Source organism: Terrapene carolina, unplaced genomic scaffold (genome assembly GCF_002925995.2).
Source record: "Terrapene carolina triunguis isolate 2854851 unplaced genomic scaffold, T_m_triunguis-2.0 Scaffold85, whole genome shotgun sequence".
NCBI classification, from domain to species: Eukaryota; Metazoa; Chordata; order Testudines; family Emydidae; genus Terrapene; species Terrapene triunguis.
This window is the reverse complement of record NW_020664436.1, coordinates 14,458,390-14,478,676: the sequence shown is the minus strand read 5'-3', so window position 1 is coordinate 14,478,676 and position 20,287 is coordinate 14,458,390. Positions and strand designations below refer to the sequence as shown.

General features: G+C 46.2%; 1 protein-coding gene across 1 annotated transcript in view; it reads left to right on the top strand.

Annotated features, from left to right (window-relative positions):
* Positions 1 to 16,552, top strand: part of CATSPERE (catsper channel auxiliary subunit epsilon) — a 74,378-nt gene extending 57,826 nt beyond the window's left edge. Inside the window, exons 12-17 of the mRNA XM_029911037.1 lie at positions 888 to 941; positions 3,240 to 3,339; positions 5,950 to 6,036; positions 9,657 to 9,814; positions 15,720 to 15,773; positions 16,366 to 16,552. Of these exons, the coding sequence (XP_029766897.1) occupies positions 888 to 941; positions 3,240 to 3,339; positions 5,950 to 6,036; positions 9,657 to 9,814; positions 15,720 to 15,773; positions 16,366 to 16,552 (640 nt within the window). The remainder of the gene's footprint in view (positions 1 to 887; positions 942 to 3,239; positions 3,340 to 5,949; positions 6,037 to 9,656; positions 9,815 to 15,719; positions 15,774 to 16,365) is intronic.
* Positions 16,553 to 20,287: the final 3,735 nt, after the last annotated feature.

Sequence of the window (20,287 nt, the reverse complement as noted above, 5' to 3'; positions counted from 1 at the left end):
CATCTAGACTACCCGCCGTATCGGCGGGTAGCGATTGATTTATCGGGGATTGATATATCGTGTCTTGTTAAGACAGGATACATCGATCCCCGAACGCGCTCCCCGTCGACTCCGGAACTCCACCCGTGCGAGTGGCGGTAGCGGAGTTGACGGGGGAGCCGGCGATCCCGCGCCGTGAGGACCCAAGGTAAATCGATCTAAGATACTTGGACTTCAGCTACGCTATTCACGTAGCTGAAGTTGCGTATCTTAGATCGATTTCCCCCCCCAGTGTAGACCAGCCCTATATGTGCAACATTTCTCGAAGAACAACAATAACTAATTTTTATCACTGAAATAGGTGCTCAGTGCTCAGATGAGAAGTTGGATCCATGAAACTTTGCTCTGCACAGCTTCAGCTCCAGAGTAGATTAGAGCAGCCCTAGTGCTGCTCTAAACATATGCTAGCTGGCAAGGGCCCCCTAAGGCAGACCACAGTGGCACTCCAGCCTCATCCCTTTCCCCCACTTGGCATGCTCCCTATGACATGGCTGGGAGAGAAAGTGGAATAAGAACCAGTTAAGCTATGCTGGCTCTGTCAGTTGAGAGCTTCTCTCTGCCGAGGGAATTCACAGCTAGCCAGATGTGGCCAGTGTATGGCCAATTTGCACTGCCAGAGTGGTGAAAAAGGGGCCAGATTGAGACATTAAATATGGGCCAGATTTTCTCTATCAAAGCATTTGAGAAAGTTTTGGTGAATAGAGGTCAAAATATAGAACAAATATTGGACAGTGATAATTCTCAGACAATACTAGCATAATGAGTTCAGTCATTTACATTTTCATGCACTACTTTAGTAACAAATAAAAACCCTTAAATTATACTGATCATCTGTTTTATTTCCACAGACCTTCAGATATAACCTGTATCAAACATAATTTTACTACTTACAAAATACCTGGGTAAGAAACTTGATTTATTAAATGACCATAAAAAGAAATATAGGGCCTTTTAGATATAATTTATATATGAAAATGCAGGAAGCCACATTATTTATATATATATATATATATATAATTTGTAAAGAGACATTCTAAAAAACAAACCTAATAAACCGGAAAAAAAAAAAAAAAGAGAGAAAATCTAGTTAAAAGTAGTTTGTTACTACACCTGTCCTTTAGTCCCCATCACAGGTTTTGTGTTTGATCCAATCACATCATCCGATTTTTTTTAAAATGTTTTTCTCTCCAATGTTGCTGTCTGAAATATCCACACAAACAGGGAAAACAACTAAGGGCCTAATCCTTCACCCATAGAAGTTAATGGGAGTTCTGTCATTGGATTTCAATGGTAACATGATCAAGCCTCAAATGACTGTACAGTGAAAGTGACTGTACACAAGGAGTGAAACCATGGCCCACTAAAGTCAATAGCAAAATTCCCATTGAATTCAATGGGGCCAGGAGAGCAGCCACATGCTCTAAGAGAAGAAAGTTGGGAGGAAAAAGAGCTATTTTAGTTACTAGTTATGAGTAATGCTTATAACAGTAGTTGCTTACAGATTGTCAGATGCAAGTGTTATTTTTAAGTTGATGTCTCTTTAAGATGTCTAATGATATACATTACAACTGGCAGAGTTTACAACTTTATAGCAGGGGGATTTGGAAAAGCTTGTTTCGCATGTTTTTAAACCATGAAGAAAATTGCATGCTCAGTTTTAAATCTGCCTACTTAAACAATCCAATCCATTTTATACCAGAAAAGAGGGGAATATGGTTTGAAAAGGTGTAAAACCAACAATAAGTTTTTCCTTACACTAGGGAATATCTGTGGGATCCAACAACTGAAGACCTGGTAAGAGAGTTACCGGGTTTTACTTTAGTTGATGTGAGTGTGCATGTGTAACGCCGACAGACGGACAGGATTGAAGGAGGGACCTTTGGAGCTTAGTGCATGAGTCTCTACAGCATGAGCTAAAAGCCAACTGCCTGTTAGCTAAGGCTGTAGAGCAGACTCCTTTTATCTGTCTCTCTAAGTGGTCTCAGTGCCATTAGATGGGACACAACACCACACCCAGAAGGTGTGTGGGTTACACATGCAAAGAAGAAATATAGACAAATATACAGTATATTACCACAACTTTTCTTTTTTAGGTGGTAAATTATGATTGGGATGAGTATGGCTGCCTAATGGATCTTCATTATGCAATACCTTTTCACCCTGATATTGCCTTGTAAGTATAAAGCTGAAATAATGTGTGGCAAGAGGACTCCTTCCCACAGCGCTACACAGTTCTCTGAAGCTGTAGTGGCTACTCCAGCTGAATGGCAAGCGTAACAATAGCCAGCCCAGTGCTGAAGGAAGGAATATCCACACTGCAGAAGATCCTTTGGTCCCACCCATGATGCTGCATTCTATTTGCCCACAGTGCACTGTTGTGTAGGGAGTCCTCAGAGCAAAGCCTCTGGGCCAGGGGTGGGCAAACTTTTTGGCCTGAGGCCACATCGGGGTTCCGAAACTGTATGGAGGGACGAGTAGGGAAGGCTGTGCCTCTCCAAACAGCCTGGCTCCCGCCCCCTATCCGCCCCCTCCCACTTCCCGCCCCCTGACTGCCCCCCTCCGAACCCCCAAACCATCCAACCCCCCTGCTCCTTGTCCCCTGACTGCCCCTCTGGGACTCCACCCTCTATCCAACCCCCCGTGCTCCCTGTCCCCTGACTGCCCCGACCTCTATCCACACCCCCGCCCCCGACAGGCCCCCCCCAGGACTCCCATGCCTATCCAACCACCCCCTGTCCCCTGACTGCCCCCGGGACCTCCTGTCCCTTATCCAACCTCCCCGCTCCCCGCCCCCTTACCATGCCACTCAGAGCTCCAGGACTGGCAGCCGTGCCGCCCGGCCGGAGCCAGCCACAACGCCATGCTGCCCGGCAGGAGCTCGCAGCCCTGCTGCTCAGAGCGCTGGTGTCATGGCGAGCTGAGGCTGCAAGGAAGGGGGGACAGCAGGGGAGGGGCCAGGGGCTAGCCTCCCTGGCCGGGAGCTCAAGGACCAGGCAGGACGGTCCCGTGGGCCGGATGTGGCCCGCGGGCCGTAGTTTGCCCACCTCTGCTCTGGGCTGTACATTCCCTGCTTGTCCTTTATTCTTTTTGCACAGCAGCACCGCACTGTCCATGTTTCCCACCAGGGCCATGGAGTGAGAGGTATTTGCTCATTTATATACTTTTACTGAAGCATTATATTATACCTGTATTGTTTATAGATATGATGGCAGCACATTTGTTAAAACAGTTGAGGCAAATTTTATATTATGGGAGGTTCAGGGCAGAAGTGACTACAGCTATAACTCATCTATGAAGCAGGTAAGGCATCTTTTTATTTAGATTATATTTGTCACTATATATTGTGGCAGTTTAGGGTGACCAGATGTCCCGATTTTATAGGGACAGTCCTGATTTGGGCGGCTTTTTCTTATATAAGCACCTATAGCCCCCCACCCCCGTCCTGATTTTTTACACTTGCTATCTGTTAGTGCAGTTGGGTAAAGATTGTTTTTATACATGTTCAGTCCTCTTCAGTCTGAATCACCCTGTTTGAATGGAAGTATTGTATAGTAGTTGCAGATTTCATTACTTGTAACTTTCAGCATTTAATTTATTGATTTTAACAGCATACACTGTTCAAAACTGAACACATGAATAAAAATCAAGAGGTAATTAAAGAAAAGAAAAAAGAATTATGTGCATGGTAGTATGGTTCAGGAAGTGAATCTTCAAAACCATCTTGAAGTTTTGAAGTCTGCCCTCTGTTTGTGGGGAAATGGGAATATAGGACTATCCATATAGAATCACAGAAATGTAGGGCTGGGAAGCTCTTAAGAGATCATCTAGTCCTTCCTGCTATGTATACCTAGACCATACCTGACAGGTGTTTATCTAGCCTGTTCTTAAAAAGAGATCATTGCAATCTCTGAAGTCAAATTCTGCCATCAGTAATACCCATGCAATCCTATGAAAAGCAATTTCTATATAACTGAAAGCAGCATAGGCACCAACTCCGTGGGTGCTCCCGGGCTGGAGCACCCATGGGGAAAAATTGGTGAGTGGTCTGCACCCACCGGCAGCCAAGCTCCCCGCCCCCCCCCCCCCCCCCCCCCTGCCCCCCCCCCCGAGCGCACCCCCTTCCCGCTTCTCCTCCCAGTGCTTGCCGCCGCAAAACAGATGTTTTGCGGCATAACAAGCTGTGGGAGGGAGGGGGGAGGAGGAGCAGGAACGCGGTGCCCTCAGAGGAGGAGGCGGGGAAGAGGCTGGGGTGGGGATTTGGGGAAGGGGGTGGAATGGGGGTGGGGCAGGGGCAGGAGGGGGCGGGGCAGGGGTGGAGTCGGGGTGGGGGTGAGGGGGGGTGTCGAGCACCCATCGGCACCTGGAGAAGTTGCCACCTATGGAAAACAGAATATAGCCTTTCATTTTTAAGCAGAGTGACATGCTCCCCAGGACACCCAAAGTCAGATCATGCTGTCAAAGTAATGTATGGAAGGCTAGGAAATGGAATTATTGCTAGACTAGGCCAGAATTTGGCAAAAATAGGGATGAGCTTTAGCAGAATTGACTCTTCACAGTTTGGAAGATGGAAATGGCTGGCAATAGAAAAGCCATGGCTTGTGTGGCATAGCTGCTCAATACATCATCATCCCGACCCCTGCAGGAAGATACTAAAGCAAGACAGTACTAACATTGGGTTTGGTACAAAAAAAAAAATGGAAATCAATCGTTGACTTCAACGGCTTTGGTTCAGGTCTCTTACCTGAATTACCTTTTGCTGAATCTTCATCCATAGTATGGGATTGTGGGAGCTCAGAGGACGGCAGACTGGATTCCTCTGACAACAGTTCATAAAAGAGCCCTAATGTTATGGGGACTGGAGTCTTGGGATGTAGTCCTTCTTATATAAGTGAAATCAGAGTATAGTCCTAAGTGCTGCAATGGTCAGTACCTGAATGACCATGATTGATGAAGGAGCACCTGTGGAGGGTCACTGTCTGGCTCCTCAGCTGTGTTGCATCCCACTTTGTTTTGATGTCTCATTGTTTCTTGGACACCTTACATTTTTCCTAAGGCTATGTCTACACTGCAATTAAAAACCCACGGCTGGCCTGTGCGAGCTGACGTAGAGTCATGGGGCTCAGGCTATGAGGCTGTTTAATTGTGATTTAGACGTTTCAGGTGGATGGGCCTGGGCTCTAGAACCCTGCAAGGTGGGAGGGTCTGAGTGAGAGCTTAGGTTGCAACCCGAGCTCAAACGTCTATACCCTACACCGCAATTAAACAGCCCATTAGCCCGAGCCCCAGAAGCCTGAGTCTAATTGCAGTGTAGACATATCCTAAGTGCTTCAATGTGTCAGTCCCCTTCTTCTTCTTCTTCTTCTTCTTTTTTTTTTATTACTGTCTTTCTGGTACCAACTCCCTACAGAATGCACAGCTCAGACATTGTAGATGCTGTAAGGGCTACAAGTCCATTTGTTCCTTTTCCTTCTCAGAATGTATTTTTGCTATGGCTACAATTTACATTAGTGCCTATTTACATATCATGGTCAAGTCAAGCCCATTTAATTTGGCTCCCTTCAAGAAGCATTTATTTTATTCTCATCGGTGCTGCCTACTTCAATGAGTACAGGAAGCTATTGAAACTTGAAGCCCTACTTGATGTTAACCTTCTTATTCTTAATATTATTATCCCAATATTTTATTTTAAAACAATGTACCCCCTAAGGACAGAGTCTTTCCCCAAGTATGTTTTGTTGCCTTAGATTTGTACCGGGGTTCTTTCACTATAGGAGCTATATAAGATAAATAAAATATACAGAACCACAATGCCCAAGACCTATGTAAATACTGTATTACCCTTCAGAAAATAACACAGGGATAGAGAACTAATATTTTTTTTATTTTGTACATTTGAATTCTTTTGAATAGGTGGGTTGTTTGCGTGAAGCACAGACTTGGATTTCAATGCTTGAGGAACATGAAAACGGTACATTAGACGAAATATGGGGGCCACAGGTAGGAAATTATATATTTACAAATAGTTTATGAAAAATATGAATGAACTCTGCAGCTGTCTTACTTGGCATTCTCACACTATTAGTATCTCGGGGAGGGGGAAGTCTAATTAAAGCATGATGGAGCAAGTGGAATACAAGTCAGATGGCAATACAGTAATTATCTGACAATGCTATGGAAGGATATTGTTATTCCGAAAGACACTAACCCCTTGTTGTCATGTGTCTGGTTGAAAGAAAATCACAAACATCATTAAAATAAATGAGTGTACTAAAATATTGTATAGCTTTACGAGCAACTGAACTTCTTTTGTAGTGGTAAACAGCTGGACACAAGGGAGGGGCTAACCCTTGAGAGAGATGGCAAGCCATGTGGCCAGAGGGAAAGTGTGGAACTAATGGAGTCTCCCCAGGCATAAATGTAGGGGCTGAGGGCTGTAAGAAGGCTGTGTGTTTAAGCAGTTAGAGTGAGTCAGCAGCAGCAGCGTGTGACCCTGTTACAGCAGTTTCTTGGGCACAGGGCTGGAGTCTGGCTTGAGATTTCTACAAAAGCATGTGTGCTGTATGTTCAGAGAAACAGAACTTTGGGTGAAATCCTGGCTCCATTAAAGTCAATGAGAGTTTCATTATTGACTTCAATGGGACTAGGATTTCACCAATATAATTCTATGTATAAAAGAATTACACCTCAATTTTGTTTCACTGATTTCTCATCCAAACAAAATCACTTCATGAGGCCCCAAACTGGCATTCTGCTGGGCCAAAGGGGCATTCGTATGATTCCAATTCACTAAACTATTGTAATCAGCACTTAAGTGTGAACAGCCAAGTCCTGGAAGATCAATGGCTCAGAGGGGCAAGAAGCTGGAGGATTCCTGGACAGTTGGGAGGAACTTGGGGGCGGGCACTATCTTGGCAGGAGTGTGTGATTGGGAGAGTGAGGGCTGTGGGGAGGGCTCAGTGAAAGAAGGAAGGACTGTGTTGCCCTAGGTGGGAGGGTGCATGAGCTTGGGGAAAGGACTATGATTGAAGGGAAAAGGACACAGTTGAACTGGGAAAGGTAGTGAACACTTTGCACTTAGACTAGCATATGTTCCAAGAGAAGCTGAAGGCTGAGTAGCTGAGGAGCAATATATTCCACCAGGCCAGAGGTCCAGACTGAGCAGCCACCTAACAGCCATGTCACCAGGCTGTGCATCTCATCTTAATGTGCACTACCAGGGCAATTAGAGGCCTCAGGTTGGGGGTAAAAGTTTTGGGCATCTCCAGATGTAGGGGAAGTTAGTTCTATTGGTTTTTTTTTTTTTTTTAATGTTTCAGTGTTGACGTTTAATGCCCTTATGTCCCCGTGCCTTTTCAGACCATTGGTCTGTCTGAACCCATTCCCTTACGTCATGTTCTGGGCAGGGCCGCTCAGAGGATTCAGGGGGCCTGGGGCAAAGCAATTTAGGGGGACCCTTCCATAAAAAAAAAAGTTGCAATACTATAGTAACATGTATTTGGAAATGTAAAAAATAACCAGTGAAATACATTTTTAATAATTTGAAAATACACGAAATACATTATTTAAAAACATTAAATGCTTTAATGGTATGTATACATTTGCAATTACATAATGGAGCTGTTGCTGGGTGATGGTGATGGTTGGTGCCAATGGGCTGTCGCTGCCTGAGGGTGGCGCTGCTGTTGCCCAGGGCTGGGTGGGGAGCTGGGCTCTGGGTCGGGGGGTGCCCGGCTCAGAGCTGGGGGTCAGGGCTGTGGGGGAATGGGGTCCGGGGGTGCCCAGCTCAGAGGGACTGGGCTCAGAGCTGGGGGTCAGGGCTGTGTGGGGATGGGGTCGGGGGGTGCCTGGCTCAGAGGGGCTGGGCTCGGAGCTAGGGATCAGGGCTGTGGGGAGAGTGGGGTCAGGGGGGTGTCCGGCTCAGAGGGACTGGGCTCGGAGCTGGGGGTCAGGACTGTGGGCGGGGAGGTGAGGGGGGTGTCTGGCTCAGAGGGGCTTACCATGCTGCTTACTCCCGCCTCTCCCGGAGCCTCAGCACGTCGCGTCCAGGAGTGGCCCTGGACAGCGCTGCAGCGGCGTGGATCCACGGGACCTGAGCTCCCGCCACTCGGAGCCGTGCCCCCTTACCATGCGGCTCTGAGTGGGAGGAGCTCAGGCCACGCCACCAGGGCCGGCTCCAGGCACCAGCTTAACAAGCAGGTGCTTGGGGCGGCCAAGGGAGAGGGGCGGCACGTGCGGCAATTCGGGGCGGCAGGTCCCTCACTCCCTCTAGGAGCGAAGGACCTGCCGCTGAACTGCTGCCGCCAATCGCGTCTTTTTTTTTTTCTTTTTTTCCCCAATTGCCGCCGCCGATCGCGATTGCAATCGCATCTTTTTATTTTTTTTTTTTTTGGCTTGGGGCAGCAGAAATGCTGGAGCCGGCCCTGCACGCCACTGCAGCGCTGTCCAGAGCCTCTCCTGGACGCAGCGCGCTGAGGCACCAGGGGATGGGGGAAGGTGAAGGTGGGGACGGGGGAGAGCCTCCGACATTCTCGTGGGGGCCCTTGTGGGGCCCGGGGCCTGGGGCAAATTGCCCCACTTGCCCCCTCCCGGGCTGCTCTGGTTCTGGGGTGTGGTTGTTTTACCACCAGCCCTGTAACTCTGGGTGCCTTCAATGCTTTGCTGCTGTGGCTCATAGCCTGGACACTGACAGCCAGGGCCGGCTCCAGCTTTTTTGCCACCCGAAGTGGCGAAGGAAGAAAAAAAGAAAACAAAAGAAAAACCCGACTGAGCTGCCGCCGAAGTGCTGCTGAAGAGGAAGAGAAGGAGGGAAGGACCCGCCGCCGAATTGCCACCAAAAACAGAAGCGGAGCGATTGAGCTGCCGCCCTAGAGGAAGCAAGGAACTGAAGGACCCGCCGCCAAATTGCCACCGCAGACCCAGACGTGCCACCCCAACAACGGACGGAGTGCCGCCCCTTTCTATTGGCCGCCCCAGGCACCTGCTTCCTTTGCTGGTGCCTGGAGCCAGCCCTGCTGACAGCCAACAGACAAGCATGCACTGTCTGTTTGTTAAGCAGCTCTGGGTCAGCACTCTGATTCCAGTAGCTTGCTTGTTACACCCCAGCCTCATTCTGGCATCTACCAGCTTTGGTTACTACTAGCCAAGTGACTCCAACACACCCCCAGTCCTGAATTTTCCCCAAACTATCTGCTCTGAAATGTCCAGATCTTTCCTGGAGCATTCAGAGGGCTAAGAAGGTTTGCTTGCTCCTTTAAAGAGTAAATACCCAGCAGCTTGCCACATTAACTGGAGTTAATGAATCCCAGTCACTTCAATTCAGATACAACACTGGGTTGGTTTAGATTTAAATTAAACAAGTTTATTTTAGGGTGTAGACTGTTTGAAACAAGGCAAGGAATGTGTGGGAACCAGGCTTCTCCCTTCCTTGCTAGCCAACGTAGCTGGCTAAGTATATAGAGCTTGTGAAACCAACCTCCAAGGAGTTATTGCTTTGTCATAGATAGATAGATAGATGAGAGAGAGGCAGGCAGGTAATTACAAGTCCAGAAACTCAGACAAGTAGGTGTAATTGTTTGTCAAAGCTAGTTTAAAAAATCTCCTTTATTGTTTCTATTCAGAATTACAGATCCTGCTTTGAATCTGAACTTGGACCTCTAGGAGACCTAAATCAGCTGTATCAAATTTTGAACCACTCTGGTTACAATTCTCTCATTTGGCCTACTGAGTACAGTGGCATTTATGTGTTCAGAGTGAAGATAGTGGACCCAAATTTCAGGTTAAATATTTCTTTTTTGACATGTAAAAAGTCTTTTTAATGATTGATTTAGGATTAAGATTAATAAAGTAACCATTGTTGTCATTTAAAAAAATTATTTTGCTTGAGGTATCACTTGGCCATAGATGTTGCAGGTATTTTCCACTACCAGTTCTAACTGATGGATGGTTCAGATATGGTTCTGAGGGTCCTCAACCCTTTCATTGTGCAGCTATTATTTTTTCCTCTTAGATTTCTAGTCATTTTCCGTATAGGCTGCTATAAACATAATGTTCATCCTACCTCTATGGAAAGGAAGGCAAGAGGCCTTCAACATGTGGATTTGACAACAGGACCCACTGGGCCAGATTGTAATTTCAATTACATTAGTGTAAATCTGGGATCTGACAGTCAAACCAGTTTTTTTTTTTCTAAAGTGACTGTAAAAATGTCATCTTACTTAACAGATCTTCTCTTTCCTTTTATTCAGAGTAATCTCTGCAAATTTAGGCTAAGTGACTAAAAGAAAGTTATTTCTGTTAGCACTGCAGAACTAACCTACATAAGAGTTGGTGAACTGGATCTATGAATGACAATTCAACTACATAAATGCCACTGAGAGTATAATCTGAAGACAGTGGGGTTGCACAGCTGTAACAAAGGGTCTAATTTGGCCTAAAGGTGATGATATATGTCTGAGCATGGAAAACCCCAGCTTGGTTCTCAGAGCTCAGGTTGAGTTTGTAGGGCTGGTATTTGGAGAAAAAAATCTTGTGTGAACTGAATATATTTGATATGGAAATCATTGAAAGACAAGAAATATTGAACTGCACAATGACATTTTTACAGTCACTTACCAAAGGTTAGCCACACCTTAAGGATATTTGCCTTCCCTTTAATAAACCATTTCAGTTTCTCATTTTATCTACCCCATAATGTAAAGGAAATTTTTAATAAACTCCATAAGGGATTCCATTTAGGAATATGTAGTAACACGAATCCTACATATTGTCTGAAACATAGTGAGAGAGACCCATAAATACCGTGTCAAGTATGAGAGGGGTAGCCGTGTTAGTCTGGATCTGTAAAAAGCAACGGAGGGTCCTGTGGCACCTTTAAGACTAACATGTATTGGAGCATAAGCTTTCGTGGGTGAATGCGCATGCGTCTGATGAAGTGGGTATTCACCCACGAAAGCTTATGCTCCAATACATCTGTTAGTCTTAAAGGTGCCACAGGACCCTCGGTTGCTTTTTCCATAAATACCGAACACTCACAGAGGTATTTCATTGATAAAACGTCAAAGGAAGGATTTCATCTCTGCCTTATGGCCCCTTTGTGCAGGCTGCACCTCCCCGAAGAAGGCCCTGACAGGATACACTAGCACAGGGGTTGTGTCCCCCAATGCAGGAGCCACCAATGCAGGTGCAGATTGAGGGCAGGATGGGCACTGGCCAGGATGTCCCTATGACCCAGCTATTCCCTGCTGCACAAGGCCCATAGCAGCTAGAGCACAAATTAGGCCCTACACGAGCCCTAGTGGCACTGCCAGGATGAATCTTGTCCAACATGTTTTTTTCCAAAGCAGGGAAGGTGTCAAAACTCACCCCGGATGCTCCTGGAAGTCAACACCATTACAGAAAGTCAGTGTAATGCCCAATATATTAAAAATCAATATTACATTAACCATATTGCCAACCCCAAATGTTCAAAAATCATGAGTGAAACCCCCAAAATCATGAGATTTTATTTTTAAAAATTATATTGTGTTTTTGGTTTATCTTTTGAGTTTTGAACTCCCCCTGGCCTTTGCTGTATGTATGTTACAATTACTGTCCGCCATTCTCCCAAATTTATTGAGTAAGGTGATTTTGGTCCCTCTGCAGGAGCTCTCACCTCCACACCTGCCCATCCTCTTCCTACCAATTTATTCTGCCCCCAACTTCCAAATCAATCCTTTTCCCCTGTCACAGAATCATAGAATCGTAGGACTGGAAAGGACCTCAAGAGGTCACCTAGTCCAATCTCCTGCGTTCATGGCAGGACTACGTATTATCTAGACCAGGGGTGGGCAAACTTTTTGGCCCGAGGGCCACATCTGGGAATAGAAATTGTATGGCGGGCCATGAATGCTCCCAAAATTGGGTTTGGGGCGTAGGAGGGGGTGAGGACTCTGGTTGGGGGGTGCCGGCTCCGGGGTGGGACCAGAAATGAGGAGTTCAGGGTGCGGGAGGGGGTGAGGGTGAGGGAGTGGGGCGCGGGGGGGGTGAGGGCTCCAGCTGGGGGTGCTGGCTCTGGGGTGGGGCTGGGGGTGAGGAGTTTGGGGTGTAGGAGGGTGCTCCGGGCTGGGACTGAGGGGTTTGGAGGGTGGGAGGGGGATCAGGGCTGGGGCAGGGGAGTGGGGCGCAGGGAGAGGCTCAGGGGTGCAGGCTTCGGGCACTGCTTACCTCAAGTGGCTCCCGGAAGCAGCGGCATGTCCCTTCTCTGGCTCCTACACGGAGGCGTGGCCAGAAGGCTCTGCACACTGACCCATCCGCAGGCACCGCCCCTGCAGCTCCCATTGGCTGCGGTTCCCGGCCAATGGGAGCTGCAGGGGCAGCACGTGAGGCGGGAGCAGTGTGCAGAGCGGAGGTCCCTGACTGCCCCTACACATAGGAGCTGGGGGGGCCATGCCGCTACTTCCAGGAGCGGTGTGCCAGGCCCCCGACCCTGCTCCCCGGATGGAGCGCCGGAGGGGGGCCATGCCACTGCTTCTGGGAGCCGCGTGGTGTGGCCTCCGACCCTGCTCTCTGGCTGGAGCGCCAGAGCAGGGCAAGCCCCAGATCCTGCTCCCCAGTGGGAACTCAAGGGCCGGATTAAAACAGCTTGCAGGCCGGTTCTGGCCCACCGGCCGTAATTTGCCCACCCCTGATCTAGACCATCTCTGACAGGTGTTTGTCTAACCTACTCTTAACAATCTCCAATGATGGAGATTCCAAGTACTCCCTGGGCAATTTATTCCAGTGCATAACCACTCGAACAGTTAAGAAGTTTTTCCTAATGTCCAAACTAAACTGCCCTTGCTGCAATGTAAGGCCATTGCTTCTTGTCCTATCCTCAGAGGTTAAGGAGAACAATTTTTCTCCCTCCTCCTTGTAACAACCTTTTATATATTTGAAAACTGTTATGTCTCCTCTGTCTTCTCTTCTCAAGACTTAAGAAACCCAGTTTTTTCAATCTTCCCTCATGGGTCATGTTTTCTAGACCTTTAATCATTTTTGTTGGTCTTCTGTGGACTTCCTCTAATTTGTCCATATCTTTCCTGAAATGTGGCACCCAAAACTGGACACAATAGTCCAGTTGAGGTCTTATCAGTGCAGAGTAGAGTAGAAGAATTACTTCTCATATCTTGCTTAAAACACTTCTGCTAATACACCCCAGATTGATGTTTGCTGTTTTTGCAACAGTGTTACACTATTGACTCTTATTTAGTTTGTGATCCACTATGACCCCCAGCTCCCTTTCCACAATACTTCTTCCTAGACAGTCATTTCCTATTTTGTATGTGTGCAACTGATTGTTCATTCCTAAGTGGAGTACTCTGCATTTGTCCTTATTGAAATTCATCCTGTTTACTTCAGACCACTTCTCCAGTTTGTCCAGATCGTTTAGAATTTTAATCCCAAAGCACTTGCAACCCCTCCCAGTTTATCATCCACAAACTTTATAAGTGTACTCTCTGTGCTATTATCTAAATCACTGATGAAGATATTGAACAGAACTGGACCCAGAACTCATCCCCACGGGACCCCAATTGATATGCCCTTCCAGCTTGACTGTGAACCACTGATAACTAATCTCTGGGAATGGTTTTCTAACCAGTTATGCACCCACCTTATAGTAGCTCCATGTAGGTTGTACTTCCCTAGTTTATTTATGAGAAGGTCATGTGAGACAGTATCAAAAGCCTTACTAACATCAAGATATACCACAGTTACCGCTTCCCCCCATCCACAAGATTTGTTACTCTGTCAAAGAAAGCTATTAGATAGGTTTGACACGATGTGTTCTTGACAAATCCATGCTGTTACTTATCACCTTATTATCTTCTAGGTGTTTGCAAACTGATTGCTTAATTATTTGCTCCATTATCCGGGTACTGAAGTTAAGTGGACTGGTCTGTAATCCCCTGGGTTGTCTTTATTCCCCTTTTTATAGATGGGCACTATATTCAGGGGTGACAGTAACACAGAAGACTTACCAGTACGGGGGCCTGACTCCGGGCCCCCAGAAGCGGTGGGGCCTTGGGCAGAAGGGGGCAGAGCTGGGGGTCAGCCTCCCCCAGCCAGCCCATACACGCTGCCTTTTAAATTGCTGCGCCGCGGGGCAGCTGCCCCTTTTACACCATCATCCCACTCCATCAGCGGCCCTGCCGGTAGGGTCCCTACCGGCAGGGCCACCGGGAGGGGGGACAGGGGCAGTGACGTTAAAGCGCTGCCACGGCAGCGCTTTAATGTTGGCTGCGTACAGGCAGGTACTGGCGGCCACTTCTTACCGGTACGCCGTACTGGTCTACTTTCACCCCTGACTATATTTGCCCCTTTTCGGTCCTCTGGAATCTCTCCCATCTTCCATGACTTTTCAAAGATAATCACTAATGGCTCAGATATCTCCTCAGTCAGCTCCTTGAGTATTCTAGGATGTATTTCATCAGGCCCTGGTGACTTGAAGACATCTAACTTGTCTAAGTAATTTTTAACTTGTTCTTTCCCTATTTTAGCCGCTGATCTTACCTCATTTTCACTGACATTCACTATGTTAGACATCCAATCGCTATTAACCTTTTTGGTGAAAACTGAAACAAAATTAATTTAGCACTTCTGCCATCTCCACATTTTCTGTTATTGTTCCACCCCCACCCCCATTGAGTAATGGGCCTACCCTGTCCTTGGTCTTCCTCTTGTTTCTAATGTATTTGTAGAATGTTTTTGTGTTACCCTGTACTGCCTCCCAGCCCTGAACCAATCCCTGCATCAGTTCTGCCTCCACATCAGTTCTTTCCAGCCCTCCCAGCCCCACATCTACCCATCCTTTCATCTTTTTTCCCTCCCAGCCCCCATCAGTTCAGCCCCCAGTCCCCCATCAGTTCTGCATCCAGACCCCACATCATTTCTGCTGACTAGTCCGCATATAACCCCCAACAATTTCCCCCACCCATCAGTTTGGCCGCCCCATCCCCACCTCTGCTCCTCCTGGGGTTCTTCACCCCTTCTCCACCTCCAAGGGGATGGAGGTGCTCCAGCAGAGTCCCATCCAGACTAGGTGGGCAGCTCCTAGGGTTCTGCAGCTCCCCAAACCATTTCAGGCTGGGTGTTACAACAGATGAGGTGGGAGGAGCAGAGGAGCTGTCCCATTGCTCACAGGAGAGGAGTGGGGAGGAGGAAGTGGAGCTGTCCAGTGCTGCTGGGCTCTTTCTGCTCCCCATTATCCTCTCCCCTCCTGTGAGAATGGCTTCAGGTTGCTGAGGGTAGAGGGAGAGTGCGCTGCTTGCTCCTGCAGCAGCTCTGATTGGCTGATCTTCCCCAGGAGGCAGGCAACTGGAGAAAAGAGCCAGTCAGTGGGTTTTCCCCCAGGCAGGCTGAAATTCACTAGAGAGCTAAAGCAACTCACATCATTGCAAGATTGGCTCCAGCCCCAGGTGAAATCCCATCACTCACAAAAAAATCAGTAGAATTGACAACATTGCATTAAATTATGAAAGTTATATAAAAGTACATGGTTTTAAAAAATAATTTGGATGTGTTTATTCAAGTTTAAATAAAGTTTTTAGTTAGTACTTGAGGTGTGGTGAATGTGGGCACCAGATGGTTTCATTGTGCTTCTGTGTTTTCATTCTGAATATTTTTATAGTTGAGAAAATATTTAACAGTCTTTTTTTATATTCCAGTTTTTGTGACTTAAATACAATCTTTGCAGTCCGTACATATGGCATAGTAGAAAGGTAATTGCTAGTAGCCACAACTAAACATAATTTATTATTATTTAATATTTATATAGGGATAAAAATATTGTTATCCTTTGGTGACACTCCCAGTCTTACAGATAGGTAATGAGATCTTAGAGACGATATCCAAATCCAATCCTTTGGCCTGATGGTAGGGTACAATTTCATTCCAGTTCTAACAGTATTCCCCATTTTAAGTATAGGCGATATCACTGGAACCAGTAATATTTCTAAACCAGAATGAACTTTTATAGTGTTCCCATTATACTCACTCACCTCTTTATAAAGTGTTTGATCCTGGTCCCACTAAAATCATAGAGTCTTGCCATTGACTTCTATAGAAAATCATTTGGATTTTGCTCTTGACTTCTACATCATCATGACCATAAAGAAGAGTAAAAGAGAAACTTAATCATTAATCAGCCATATTTTCATGAAGATGCATATCATTTTTAAGAGTTTTCAGAAGACATCATTCCAAATAGAGTTATGTCTTCTGTCAATATAAAGTCAAAGAGATTCTTGACTAAAGGGGAGAATTTGAAAATTTACCACATCTATTCTTAATCGAATCTCATTTGTATTTCAGTCCAAACATTGGGAAGGTTGCTGGCTTTTCAATCCTCATACTGTCCATTTTTGGGGGCATCCTTGTTATAAGCTACTTCAGGTATGTGAAGATTTATCGAGCACTCATTTATGTTGATCCACTCCCATCACATGACCAACAAGATCAAACAAGAAAGACAGCACATGAGTTGAAGAAGGACCAATAATTTATCTACCATACTGATGGCATTCTGTGTAAAGAAATTGTAAGAGTACATTGGCTTTTTAAATAATTTCAATGTTGTTGGATGGGTTAAGGGTTGTTTTCACAAACAGCTTTTCACCTTTCATATAAGACTAATATGACTCGTGTTTAGTTTCCAGTTCCTGTTTAGTTTTCAGCTGTACCATCGAGCTTAACATATCCCATTGGTTTCCTGTGTGTGTGTGTGTGTGTGTGTGTGTGTGTGTGTGTGTGTGTGTGTGTGTGTGTGTAGATGGAGGGCAGTTTATGGCCCCCTTAGTAGCCACCTCTCAAACCAAATTAAATTAAAATACATTTATGATCTTTAGGCTTGATTCAGCCCCAATTTATGCTGGCTTTCATCAGCATAACTAGCCTGCATGGCTTTTGGCAATTTGAAATCTGGGGGACAGCTGCGTCAGTACAAAACTTCCACTCTATCAAGGGCCTGTATGCAGCCACTGCAGTCCCTAAAGTGAGCAGCGCTGTCTAGGGCAAGGAGATATGCTGATTCAACATATTTTTTGCGTGGTGTATAGTGACTGGGCTCCTGTGAAACCCTAGTTGCACTTTAAAGCTGCCTTTCCCCATGAGTGGGTAACAATGCCTCCCCTTCACAAGTATGAATCAATGAATCCCCTGGTCCATAAGACAGTTAAGACCAGATTGTCAGCTGGTGAATGTTGGAGCAACTCCATTGACTTCAGTGTAGCTACACTAATTTATACTAGCTGATGATCTGGCCCTCAGATTCTAAGAATCACTTATACTTTGAATAGATCAGAGCCTTGTATAAAAAGTATGTTTCAAAGACTTGGTAGATAATGCTACTTCTAAAATATTCTGACAGCTATAATTCTCAATGTCTATTATAAATTTTATGGCAAATAGCAGTTACTCAGATCTGAAAACTTCTGTGATCACATCTTCAATTCAAATATATTATTGGTTGTAATGTATTGAATGTGAATCTAGGTAGCTGCAACTGCATGCTAAATGTTCTAGATTTCTGTTTACAAACTTGAAACAAATTTTGTAACCTTTTAGTGAACTCAGATGTTCAACAGACCCCATCACAGCTCCTTCAAGTAACTAGTATATTTTGTAAAGCTTCAAAAGAGAATCAAATCACATCAGCTACTGTAACTTAATACATTCAGACACAGCAAATTGAATATTTTTATTACTAACCTAACAGGTATTGCTTGAGCATTTGAAATAGAATTTACATTGTTTAAAGTTGCAATTGATTTTATATTCCTGAAGGAATTTTACTGGTATGATTTTATTGGTGCTTAATAAAAATGTTAATTTATACAATAAAAATGTAGAGTGGCCTAGTTTATCATAAGAGTTTATCATCTACTTTAATAGTTAATCTCGTAAAAAAGTTGAAAGACATGATATGGCAATTACAAACTATAAAAAACATTTTAATCAGTTTCCGTAGTTCCATTTGAGGACATGTTTCCACTGCTAGCCAAAATTTTCTAGTTGTCAAAGTAAGTTATTTTGAAAAGCTTATATTCTCAATGCAGTGGTTGTTTTAGTTGGTATAAGATGATTGGTACAATTAGAAATCCACACAATTTAATGAATAAAGATAGCTCATTGGTTGAGCCTATGGACAGGGTTACAATCACTTTATTTCATAAAAGATAACAGAATCACACTCTGCTGTGCATGAAAATCATAAAAGCTAATACAGTGGTGCAAAACTGGCTCAAAGAATTCATGAGCATTTGGCATGATTCACACCTCTGACATTTAAGTCGATTAGAAGTTTTGCATTGAGGCATACAAAAAATCATAAAGCCAATTTTGCTTGAAAATTTGCAGCTGTGAATTTTTGACCTGAAGTGAAAGCAGTTCATTCCTACTGAAAACATAAAAGTGATCATGTATGACCTTAAGATAGCATGGTGTAGTTAGTACATTGAATGCAGAGTGGTAGCCAGGAACTCCCAGGTTCTCTTTCTATCTCTGCCAGGGCCGGCTCCAGGCACCAAGCACCCAAGCTGGTGCTTGGGGCGGCACCTGGAGGGGGGCGGCGCGGCGCTCCGGCCGCCGGGGAGAGCGGGGCCACAGCCGGGCTCGCCGCACTCCCCCCGGCGCTCTGGCCTCCCTCCCCCCCGCGCCCTCCCCCCGGCCGCCGGGGGAGAGCGGCGAGCCCCTGTTGGGGCTCGCCGCCCTGCGCTCTGGCCGCCGGGGGGAGATCCGAGCCCCAGCCGGGGCTCGCCGCCCTGCCCCCGGCGCTCTGGCCGCCGGGGGAGGGGGAAGAGAGCCGAGCCCCCGCCAGGGCTCGCCACCCTCCTCCCAGGGCTCCGGCCGCCCTCCCCCCCGGCGCCCTCCCCCCGGCCGCTGGGGGGAGAGCGGAGCCCCCGCCGGGGCTCGCCCCCCTCCCCCCGGGGCTCCGGCCGCCGGCAAAAAAGCCAGAGCCGGCCCTGATCTCTGCCAGTGACTAGCTTTAATAACACTTTGCACTTGCATAGCTCTTTACATTCATTATTTAGGCAGACTTCACAACACCCCTATGTGGAAGATATATATCACTATTTCCATTTTTGAGATGGGGAAACTCATGCTTAGAGACCCGCTTAAAGACCCATAGCAAATTAGTACCAGAGCCAGCTTCAGAACTTCCGACTCGCAGACTCTGCCTAACTCAGAAGCTCACAATGCTTCTCTCTTCCCCTGCCATCAAGTCACTTAATTTTTCTGTCTCTGTTTACTTATTACTAAAATAGGAATAATAACACCTAGTATGAGAGGATTGAAGGGAACTTTTTTTTAGCATTCTACAGTTTGCTAGATACATCTCATTTAGCATAGTTTGCACCTAGACTATACATGCTTCCGACAATGCCACTTCATTCCATTTGTAGACTTCAGATCTTTAGCAGATTAAACTGCAGATCTAGTTATGTTTCCAGAACTGGTTGATTTGGTCTTGATAGCCCTGGGATGTACTGCTAGTAGAAGGTATTTCTTACCACATGGTTCTAATTTCTTAGTATTATGAAACAGGTAAGAGAGAGCCCTCCTCAAAGTGCTGCTCATAGACTCATAGACTTTAAGGTCAGAAGGGACCAATATGGTCATCTAGTCTGACCCCCCGCATGATGCAGGCCACAAAAGCTGACCCCCCCACTTTCCCTTAGCTCTGCTGTTGAAGTCTCCAGATCGTGATCTAAAGACTTCAAGACGCAGAGAATCTTCCAGCTTGCGACCCCTGCCCTATGCTGCGGAGGAAGGCGAAAAACCTCCAGGGCCACTGCCAATCTACCCTGGAGGAAAATTCCTTCCCGACCCCAAATATGGCGATCAGCAGAACCCCGAGCATACAGGCAAGATTCTCTAGCCAGACCCTCATTTTACCAGCGATGGCCGTTATTGCCTAATTGATTAGAATCACGTAATCCCATCAAACCATTCCCTCCATAAACTTATCTAGCCTAATCTTGAAGCCAGAGAGGTCTTTCGCCCCCACCGTTTCCCTCGGAAGGCTGTTCCAAAATTTCACCCCTCTGACGGTTAGAAACCTTCGTCTAATTTCAAGCCTAAACTTCCCCACGGCCAGTTTATATCCATTCGTTCTCGTGTCCACATTAGCACTGAGCTGAAATAATTCCTCCCCCTCCCTGGTATTTATCCCTTTGATATATTTAAAGAGAGCAATCATATCCCCCCTCAGCCTTCTTTTGGTTAGGCTAAACAA